This window comes from Pollachius pollachius, assembly GCF_949987615.1.
Source record: "Pollachius pollachius genome assembly, chromosome: 13".
Taxonomy (NCBI): domain Eukaryota; kingdom Metazoa; phylum Chordata; class Actinopteri; order Gadiformes; family Gadidae; genus Pollachius; species Pollachius pollachius.
The window spans coordinates 6,004,594-6,015,650 of NC_136946.1; the positions used below are offsets into that span (position 1 = coordinate 6,004,594).

General features: G+C 49.5%; 2 protein-coding genes across 2 annotated transcripts in view; both read left to right on the plus strand.

The window, feature by feature from the left end:
* Positions 1–4,063, plus strand: part of pkhd1l1.1 (PKHD1 like 1, tandem duplicate 1) — a 61,689-nt gene extending 57,626 nt beyond the window's left edge. The window contains exons 73-77 of the mRNA XM_079749525.1: positions 94–441; positions 1,089–1,240; positions 2,136–2,282; positions 2,580–2,733; positions 3,149–4,063. Of these exons, the coding sequence (XP_079605651.1) occupies positions 94–441; positions 1,089–1,240; positions 2,136–2,282; positions 2,580–2,733; positions 3,149–3,402 (1,055 nt within the window). The 3' untranslated portion in view covers positions 3,403–4,063. The remainder of the gene's footprint in view (positions 1–93; positions 442–1,088; positions 1,241–2,135; positions 2,283–2,579; positions 2,734–3,148) is intronic.
* Positions 4,064–4,744: 681 nt separating this feature from the next.
* Positions 4,745–6,419, plus strand: gdf6b (growth differentiation factor 6b; the record flags this gene model as incomplete). Its single annotated transcript, XM_079750124.1, has 2 exons — positions 4,745–5,090; positions 5,422–6,419. The coding sequence occupies 2 exons, from the start codon at positions 4,745–4,747 to the stop codon at positions 6,417–6,419; spliced, it is 1,344 nt and encodes a 447-aa protein (XP_079606250.1).
* Between the last annotated feature and the right edge of the window lie 4,638 nt (positions 6,420–11,057).

Genomic DNA, 11,057 nt, shown 5'->3' on the forward strand with positions numbered 1-11,057 from the left:
CTCATCGAGAATATCTCTCATTCAACACACTGAACGACAGCAAACCAGTTCACATGCTCCCTCTCCGCTCCGTCTCCCCTCCCCTCCCCTCAGGCCAATACGTCCCAGCGCTGAACTCCTCCCTGGGCACCAACTTCTTCGACCGGGACACCAAGATGCTGCGTCTGCTGGTGCGCGGCTCGGAGCCCGTGGAGATCCGCACCTCCCCCCTGCTCGTGATCGCCTTCAACCTGCCCGCCATGACGGAGGACGAGTTCTTCGGGGACGGCCTGGTGCAGAACCTGGCGCTGTTCCTCAAGGTGCCCTCCGGCATGATCCGCATCACCAAGGTGGTGCGCGAGGACGGCGGCGCCCGGCGCAGGAAGCGCGCGGCGGCGGGGCTCACCGTGGAGGTGGAGATCCAGAAGCCCCCCGTGCGGCAGACCTCCAACACCACCGACGGTGAGGGGGGGGGGGTTAAGGGTCGCTCATTACTTTGACCAGCTTGAAGTATAGTATTATGAGTCGGTAAAAGTACTCAGACACTTTAAACTTTCACACGTTAACCTTCTATGTTTAAGTACTCATGAACATACTACTTTAAGTGCTTCACGTTAGTACTGTACTAACATGAAGTACTTTAACTTTGTGAGTAAAAAAAAAAAACGTTTACTTTTTTTAAGTACTTTTTAAGGAATTCGCACTACTCAAAAACTTGAAGTACTTCACTTTAGTACTGTACTAACATGAAGTACTTTAACTTTGTGAGTAAAAAAAAAAAACGTTTACTTTTTTTAAGTACTTTTTAAGGAATTCGCACTACTCAAAAACTTGAAGTACTTCACTTTAGTACTGTACTAACATGAAGTACTTTAAGTTTGTGAGTAAAAAAAAAAAACGTTTACTTTTTTTAAGTACTTTAAGGAATTCGCACTACTCAAAAACTTGAAGTACTTCACTTTAGTACTGTACTAACATGAAGTACTTTAAGTTTGTGAGTACTTGATTAATGATTAATGGTATATTAATGCAGCCTTATTGTAAAGCGTTACCAAGGCACCAGTGTGTGACTCCCCCTCCATGACTCACCCCGTCTCCCCCTCCCCCAGACGAGGCAGCCTTCGTGGAGCTCCAGTCCATCGCTGACGACCTGGGCCAGGCGGCGGTGTCCGGGAACCTCAGCCAGTCCATCGGCTTCAACGTCTCCTCCGTGGGCATCACCGCGCCGCCTCCCCCCGCCTCCGACCCCACATGGAACCAGGTTCTCCTCCTCCCTCCTCCTCCTCCTCCTCCTAGTGTTCACCCAAGATACATAAATCATGGAGACTGGCCAACCAGTAGCAACGACATCGCTGTCCTAAGCAAACCAGTGCTGGCGTTTGTGCCCCAGTTTCTTTCTGTGCTAGCGTTAGCGCAACAGTGTGTGTGTGTCCTGGTGTTAGCGCACCAGTGTGTGTCTGTCCTGGTGTTAGCGCACCAGTGTGTGTGTGTCCTGGTGTTAGCGCACTAGTGTGTGTGTCTGTCCTGGTGTTAGCGCACTAGTGTGTGTGTGTCCTGGTGTTAGCGCACTAGTGTGTGTCTGTCCTGGTGTTAGCGCCCAAGTGTGTGTCTGTCCTGGTGTTAGCGCCCAAGTGTGTGTCTGTCCTGGCGTTAGCGCACCAGTGTGTGTGTGTCCTGGTGTTAGCGCACTAGTGTGTGTGTGTCCTGGTGTTAGCGCACTAGTGTGTGTCTGTCCTGGTGTTAGCGCCCAAGTGTGTGTCTGTCCTGGCGTTAGCGCACCAGTGTGTGTGTGTCCTGGTGTTAGCGCACTAGTGTGTGTGTGTGTGTCCTGGTGTTAGCGCACTAGTGTGTGTGTGTCCTGGTGTTAGCGCACTAGTGTGTGTGTGTGTGTCCTGGTGTTAGCGCACTAGTGTGTGTCTGTCCTGGTGTTAGCGCACTAGTGTGTGTGTGTGTGTCCTGGTGTTAGCGCACTAGTGTGTGTCTGTCCTGGTGTTAGCGCACCAGTGTGTGTGTGTCCTGGTGTTAGCGCACCAGTGTGTTAATGAGCTACCGTTAGCATACCAATGTGTTAATACGCCAGCGCTAGTGTAGCAGTGCGTACCTGTTCCTTTCTAGACCCTTTTGGCATATAAACGGGCGTTTGTCGCCCCCTGCAGGTGGCGACGGAGGAGGTGACCCGGGAGGAGCCCACGGTGAGCTTCGTGTCCAGCGTGGACAGCCTGAGACTGATGGAGGAGCCCATCGCTGGGGAGTACGTTGGCCCTCTGTCCCAGCAGCCCAGCCTCATGGCTCTGGATGAAGAGGTAGGCCTGCCCAGAGGGTCAAGTGTGATGGGACACACTTTAAAAACACTATTATTATTATTATTATTATTATAATATATATTATTAGTAATATTGCAACCTATACTACTTATTACTGGACCGTTATATTATATAACAGCCCAGTAATAAGTAGTATAGGTCGCAATATCTGTATGAATATCATAATATATTATATTATGATATTCATACCGATAATGCAACTTAAAGGACTCATTACTATACATAATAAAGACGAGCGGGGCTCTTGCCTGACCGAATGGTGTTCCCCGTTACCAGGGTAACTGTGTGTCGGTCGGCGTGACGTCGCTGCGGGTGACGGCGACCCTGAAGGACGCCAGCGGCGTGGCGGTCGACGGCCTGGAGGGAAACACCACCATCCTGTTCAGGAGCTGCTGGGCCAACTTCACCGACCTGGCCATCGGAATCTCCGGTACGTCCAGGAGTCGTACCCACAACCTCCGCGTTGCTCTGAGGAGAACCGGCTCAAACCGGTAGAACGAGACGCCGGGCGGCTAGAGACGGATTCACTCTGAGTCTTGATCTTGTTCATTTGATTCAGAATCAGAATAGGGTTTTTGTGAAGGGAACATTTTCGTGTGCACGGAATGTGTCAAGATAAGATAAAGATATATAACACATGACGAAAAAAATTGCTTATTTAAACTATCCGTAACTAGAACATCTGTTCCTCCATCTGAAACATTAACACGAGTGTGCTTCTTTCTACGGTTCACCATCATAGCTATCTCCAGCTATCAGCGTACCTTGAAACACACTCCCGGTGTTAACTAAACGCCTGTCCCTCATTAACCCTTGATCCTTGTCCACTGACCAATCCCCTGCAGGCGAGAACCTGCGCATGGCCTTCACCCTCAACGAATGGGGCACCCAGTCCCGCGCGTTCGAAGTCAAGTCCACGCCCACCACCATGATGCCCTACAACAGCACCAACCCCGCCAACACCACCACCTCCACCTCCGCCCAGCCTAACCCCGTGGTCACCGACGATGACTCAAGCATCTTTGACGCGGCCAGCACCGTGCCCGCCGGGGCGGCCTGCATCCTCTTGGCACTCCTCTTCCTGGTTACGGTGCAGTGAGAGCTACCGATTGGCCGGTCGTGTGGACGACCGGCGAGTTGATTGGTCGGTTTGGTGTTGTCGGTTTGGGTTGTTTGTTTCTGTGGTGAAGGGGAACGTGCTTACACGCACACACACACACACACACACACACACACACACACACACACACATAGATATATATATAGATATACATATACACACACATGCAAATGTATTTTTTTCCATTTACTTTACACACTGCTGTCCTTTCTTTTCTTTAAACAATGAAAGTAAACAAAGAAGTGTGGCTGGTTGAACCACTCTAAAATATAACTAATTAATTTAATTAACTCAAATGAATGGTGACTTAAAATGTGTATAAGAGTGCCAATCTATGAAGAAGGTGAATTAGACGAAATGTTGAGGGAAACGCTTTGAAGGAAAATATTGTGCATGGCCTTGCTTTGTTTATTGTTTATTATTTTACCTATTTTTCTGTTTCTCTTTGGTTGTGTTGTGTTTTACTTTTGCCAAACTGAGAGTTTAGAGTTGTATACTGTCTTACAATGAAAGTTATTTAAACATACCTCTCCTTTCACAGTTAGTCCAAAGGTTTAGCACAACCACTTTGAAGCAAAACGCTGATTTGTTCATATTTTATTGAAATTCTACGATCTTCTAAAATATATACTTGTTCAAACATTTGGGTCCGCGTGTATTTCTTGTCTACGCGATCGGTTTCGGGCGGGAGTCTGACTCTATCCATGGTGCTGAAGAGGAAACGGAGAAACCAGTTTCATGAACGACGGCTGCACGTCTTGTGTCCGCCACTAGAGGGCGACAAGCTCCACCACTTCGTTCTGAGTCGCCCTGCTAACGTCTTGGGTCAACGTGTGTGAGATAAATAAGGTATTAAAGTTAAACTGACACAAACTAAGTTGACATACCGTAAAGGAAAATTGTAGCATACTAAATACTATTTTTTTAAATTTTGGTGAGAGTAAAAAAAAGCGCAAGGCAGTGTGAGAGACAACCATATATCTCACACGGTTAGGTGGGCGTCATCCGTCATAAAACGCCTGGACCGAATTCTAAGAAAACGGTGACGAACGACAGGGGAACAATTAACTTTTATAGCCTTAATTTAAGACCACCGTTTAGAGGAAGAAGACAAGTGCGGTAGCTTACTCGGGTAGGCGTGTTCTCGGGGGGCACCCTTTAACTCGGGACGGGACGTCCTGCGCCCTGCACACTTCTCACAGTAGACCGCACTTGTTGCAGTCCTGGATGTGCAGGCCGGCTTCAACCTGAATGCGTGGTCCCTCGGCCACAGACCCGGGCTCGATCAGTCCCAGGACGGAGACCTGTTTCTCGCCAGAGGATGGATCGGTATCAAGTAGCTGCCCTGGTCGTGGGTCTTGTACTGATGCTGGAGACGACTTGTTTTCACTCACTCGCGGTGTTCCTCCCGGTAGCCCCCAAGGGCAGCAAGGGGACCAAGCTGTTCGACGAACAGGACGCTTCCAAGTATTTCAAGGAGTTCTACACGTCGCCGTCCAGTGAGAAGCACAACAAGGCTATCTCCAAAGACCTGGTGGAGCCCCACGACTACATGCTCTCCATCTATAAGACCTTCTCCACGGCCGAGAAGTTGGGGCTCAACGCGAGTTTCTTTCGATCGTCAAAAGCCGCCAACACAATCGCCAGCTTTGTTGACAACGGGCAAGGTATCGGACCAAATACTAAATCCCCTTAGCTGAGTGTTTTTCTCTAAGCGACTGCTCATTGTTTTGAAAGATATCCCAATGTTATCGTGCGTGTGCGCTTGCTTGCTCGTGTGCATTTGTTGTGTGTGCGTAAAGTGGGCACCTGTCTCGTCATGTCCCCGGCCTCATATGTGTTCTTCATGTTAAAAAAAAGACAGGTTTGTTGAAAAACAATTTTAAAAACAGTTTCGTTCTGAATCCCACGTCTTCCTTATGCTATGGTCCCTACGTCACAATGACGACTGCACCTGACCCACTGATCCTGACCCACTGATCCACCGTGTCCCCTCAGACCAGCTCCCCCTCGCCCCGCTGAAGCGGCAGCGGTACGAGTTCGACGTGTCCACGCTGTCGGACCGCGCCGAGGTGTTGGGGGCGGAGCTCCGCATCTACACCAAGGTCTCGGGGAACCTCCGGACGCTGGACACGGCCGGGCCCTTGGAGATCCAGCTGAGGTCCTGCTCCGACCAGCAGCTGCTGGACTCCCGGACCCTGGACCTGCAGGACCCCCAGGACCGGCCCAAGTGGGAGGTGCTGGACGTGTGGGAGGTGTTCCGGGAGCGGGGCCGCCACTCGCCCCAGTTCTGCCTGGAGCTGCGGGCCGTCCTGGACAACCCCGAGCGAGAGCTGGACCTGCGGCTGCTGGGCTACCACCGCCAGGGCCGGCCGCAGCAGAAGAAGGCCATCCTGGTGGTCTTCACCCGCTCCCGCCGCCGGCAGACCCTGTTCAGCGAGCGGCGGGAGGGGATGGCCCTTGTGGGGCACAAGCGGAGGGGCGGGGCAGGGGGTGGTGGGCGAGGGAGGGGGCGGGAGAGGGCGGGAAGGGGGAAAGCCAACAGGAAGCGACGGACCACGGTGGTGGCGGCCGCGATGGCCTCCTCGTCGTCGTCGTCATCGTCGTCGTCGTCGTCGTCTGCGTCGTCGTCGGCGGCCGCCAAGAACCGCCACGGCAAACGGCACGGCAGGAAGTCGAAGACGCGCTGCAGCAAGCGGCCGCTGCACGTCAACTTCCGGCAGCTGGGCTGGGACGACTGGATCATCGCGCCGCTGGACTACGAGGCGCACCACTGCGAGGGCGTGTGCGAGTTCCCGCTGCGCGCCCACCTGGAGCCCACCAACCACGCCATCATCCAGACCCTCATGAACTCCATGGAGCCCGGGGACATGCCCCCCTCCTGCTGCGCGCCCACCCAGCTCAGCCCCATCAGCATCCTGTACATCGACTCGGGCAACAACGTGGTGTACAAGCAGTACGAGGACATGGTGGTGGAGTCCTGCGGGTGCAGGTAGTGGGGGCGGTGGTGGAGGGCGGTGGCGGTGCGGGAGAGGGAGGAAGGAGCGGATGGTGGTGGCGTCGGAGGCTGCCGGAGGAGAAGGTGGTTGTGGTGGTGGAGGTGGCGGTGGTGGAGGCGTCGGAGGAGGTGGGAGGAGGTGGTGGAGGCATCGGAGGAGGTGGGAGGGGATGGTGGAGGAGGTGGGAGGGGATGAAGGTGGAGGAGGTTGGGGGAGGTGGAGGAGATAGTGGAGGGATTTGAGGAGATGGTCTGAAACGTTCTCCCTCTCGCTCAAAACATGTCCTTGTTGTGGAACATTTTAAGGCCTTCAAAGCTATAGTAGCTTTTCCCCGGTCCGACCAAATCCGTTGTGGACCACATAAGAAATATGAACTTATAAGATCACGATAAGAACTTACATGTTGCATGTCTAATTTTCATATTTCTTAGAGGGTTTTTTTCCACTAACAAAGTTGATTACCTCATCCATTTTATTGATAGATTTTTTTTCCATTTTTGTTTTAAGGAATAACTTATCCAGTCTCTTAACTTTTATGTTTCTAACGGACCAAAACTATTCAGCAGAATGAAACACTCTTTTTAAACAGTTTTGTAAGAGTCTAAGTGCTATTCATTACAAACGATAGAATGATGGCGTGTGTTAATGTTTGACCAGTATTAGCTAAATAACAAACCCTTTAAAATGATTACGTCTAGTTTCTTAAGACCGCAGCAAAGTTTTAGACTCTCCTTGACATGACCTCTGGCTCAGGAAGCAGTTCAATCAGCTGTATGACTGCATCTAATTAGTTTCATTTAGTTGACATCCCAGTTCAAATGAATTCATTTTACAAACTTAAATAAATTACTGAATACATTAATCATTATCTTCATCAATCCTTATCAGGTTTTGGGAGGTCAGTTTTGAGCTTATTTTTGTATGCACTGATGTTCAAGTTTACCATATGTAAATATTGCTTTGGAAATTATAATTATACTTTATAAGGATAAGTTATTTCATTTTTCATGTCAGTTTTGATTAAGACATTGACTTGTAACGATTGACATATGAAGGATTTACTAGAAGGAGTGCATGATATTTTCATGATGCTTTTGCCAAATTGTATTTTGTTAAAATATGAAAATATACAAGAAAAAAACATTATTAGTATTGTTTAACTGTGTTTTATATCTTTTGTAGAATCATAGCCTTTTTCTGTCGATTTAGTATATTTTTATGGAGTTCTGAAACACATACAGTATATGCAATTAGTGTCATAAATAATTGCAAATCCAACGTTATGCCACATGTTTTTTTGTTGAAATTTCTATTTTTGTTAGTTTGTTCTATTTATCGTGCTACCGCATAAAGAATTAAAAATATAAAAATATCAACAAATATCTTTCATAAACCTTAAGCAGTTATTCAGTATTCTTTTAGCGTTTCTTTTAACAATATATCCTTCTTTTTTTTTGGTTAACTATTCTTTATGACATATTGCCGATCTTGTGCACCATAATTTATTCTGTGTATTATATCAATTCCGGGTGGATGTAATTAAATTAAAATGAGATAACGTGTTCTGTCTCTTCCAGTTTGTCTACCTAAAGTAACCCAGTTTTTACCCCTCAATTGTCACACAGTAACACAGATTCTGTTGGGACACAATTAGTTAAGAACTACACTACCCACAATTCATCAGCATTTAGAATGTTCCGACGGATGACTCACTTGATTGACAGCTACCTTCAGGTCAAAGTGAGTTCGGCAGACAACCAAGGTTCCATGGGTGGCCCCCTGCACTGTCTGTCAATTCGTCCGTGCGTCTGTCTCTCAGTCTGTCTATACGCGAGTGCCAGAAAACGACAAAACCAATTGGTTTACAAAGAAGAAACGAAAAAAAACTCAAAAGCTGCTCATTCATTGGCCGACGCCGCAGACAATGACAGCCGGGAGCCCGACATCAGATTAAGCATGGTCTTCCCCCAGGGGGTCAAAGGTCAAGTGATGTGTTGTCTCTGAGGGGCCTGTGTACATTCTGCAGCCCACACAGGTCAGAGGACCGGCGGGACCCTCACAGACAGGTGGGGCGTTTGAGGTTGGCGGTGGTGCTGATGGTGTAGGGGTGGTGGTGGTTGAAGTACATTGGGATGGTGGTGGTGGGGGACGTGCTAGTGGTGGTGGTGGTGGTAGAAGAGGATGGTGTTGGGGTGGTGGTGGTTGAAGTACATTGGGATGGTGGTGGTGGGGGACGTGCTAGTGGTGGTGGTGGTTACGGTTGGACAGTGGGGGGTGGTTGGTGGGTTTGGGTGGTGGTGGGAGCTACGTTGTTTGAGGTCCAGTTGGGGAAGGTGCTTTGTGGTCGAGGTAGGGTTTGGCTCAGGGGTTTGGGATATGGGTGGATTCGAGGGGTGGGGTTGGTTGGGGGATGCACTTGGGGGTGAGTTAGGTTTTGGGTGGTGGCGGTGGAGGTGGCGGTGTTGCGGGTGCTAGTGGGGGTTTGTGGTTGTTGCGGTAATAGTTGTTAGGTGTGGGTTTGGGTGGGTTGGGTTGACGTGGGGAGGGGGGCAGTAGGGGAAGGAATGTGCGCGTGTTTGATGCCCAGGGTTTGTCCCTCTGTCCCCGCTCTCTCTCTCTACCACACACACACGGCCCGATATAAACCAGGGAGGCCGTTTAACCCAGCTGCACTCAACTGCCCACAGGAGAACAAAGGAGAGGAATGCAACATCTCTCAAAAGGCGGCATCTGGAGACCCTGTTTATTCTCTCTCTCTCTCTCTCTCTCTCTCTCTCTCTCTCTCTCTCTCTCTCTCTCTCTCTCTCTCTCTCTCTCTCTCTCTCTCTCTCGTCCGGTGGAGGCCATCTATCAGTTGTCGGGGTTGGGGGGTAAAGCGGTTGTCTCTGCAGTAGTATATTTTTCTGGCGGCGTATTTGGATGCTAATGCCTCTGACCCCCTTGTCCTTGGGGGGGGGCGGAGGTGATGGGTTTCCCGTCCAAGGGAATGTTTGGCCGATGTAAATCGGGCCGTGTTGTGTACATTTTTTGGATTCTAACTGATGAAAGCTGGGCTTGAATAGACACAAGCTCGGGAAGTCGAGAGACAAACCTGGGTCGAAACAAAAGACAAACTTGTAAAACCGGTAAAACCGGGTAAATCCAGAACCCATAGCTGAGGTCCTCGGTTTGGTGGATTATTTTTGCGAAACGTGACAACTCTGCGCGCTGGCGAGGTATTGACAGAATATATCTCAGCCACGCGTGCCTTAGGCCGTACGTGTTTGCTTTAAGTCCAACAGGTTATCCTATCGGCGTGACCTCTTTGTTTGCTCTTGTAAACTGGGCTCAACACCCCGTCCATACCAACCCCACTTTCCTTTGTCAACTGTTGCCCACCGCAGTAACGGAAAGACCGATGAAAAATGATTGAACTCAACAGTGCCTTTTTGAACTCTCACAAAAAGTACATCCTATCTTTCAAAACATGAATATGGTACACTTATTAACACTTTTATTCGTTTAAAACGTCACCCGTCAACGACTTTAAACGCTTCTTTCTTTAAGGGGTAAACATAAAGCACTCTCTTCTTCCTAAGTGACCTCTGTGCAGTGTCAGGGTGGGATTACAGGAACGAGGCCGTGAGCAAAGTGGTGTGTTATGACAGCGGACCCCGGGGGTGAAGGGGTGAGCGTCGACTATCCCGGGAGAAAGCCTGTAATTCGTGGGTCAGTGCAGTTTGGCAAACAAACGTCCTCTTGAGTAAAGTATCCTCAGACTCTGGCCTCTCTCTCTCTCCCTCTCTCTTCTGCGTCTCAATCAGAGAGGGGATCATCTGAACCGGCAGGGGGGCAACAGGGGGGGGTCGCAGGAAGTGGGGAACTGGAGTGGCGGGGGTCACAAGAAAAAATAAAATAGTAAAAAAATAAGATTTCACAACACGCTCACAGGTTTTAACCGTAAAGTGAGTGAGGAGTCTGTTTGATAAATATCAGACGACGATGATGAATTTGCTCCAACGTTTTTTTCCGGAATATCCCGGTCAACACACAGTGACGGGAGGGGGGAGGGGGGGATGCCACTGTATCCTGGATACAGACACTTGGTTCCGGAACATTCCTTTTGGAATCTATGATCCATTCTCGTCCCTCCCCACTCTGTTCTTCTGGCCTTGACTTTTACACCCTCCTTTTCTCTCTCTCTCTCTCTCTCTCTCTCTCTCTCTCTCTCTCTCTCTCTCTCTCTCTCTCTCTCTCTCTCTCTCTCTCTCTCTCTCTCTCTCTCTCTCTCTCTCTCTCTCTCTCTCTCTCTCTCTCTCTCTCTCTCTCTCTCTCTCTCTCTCTCTCTCTCTCTCTCTCTCTCTCTCTCTCTCTCTCTCCTCTCTCTCTCTCTCTCTCTCTCTCTGGCCCCTGGGTTAGGGGTTTCATAATAGGCCAGTACAACCTGAGCAGATTCTTCTAAAGACATTCACAAAGTTCTGATATTCCTCCCTGAACCCTCCATGATGCGCCCTGAAATGTGTGCGTGCGTGTTTGTGTGTTTATTATGTGTGTGAGTGTTTATGAGAGACAGGGCCAAGATAGCAAGAGGGAGAGAGAGACAAGACATAAACGAGCAATATGGAAAGAGAGGCACATGCCTTATCTGAGATTGGA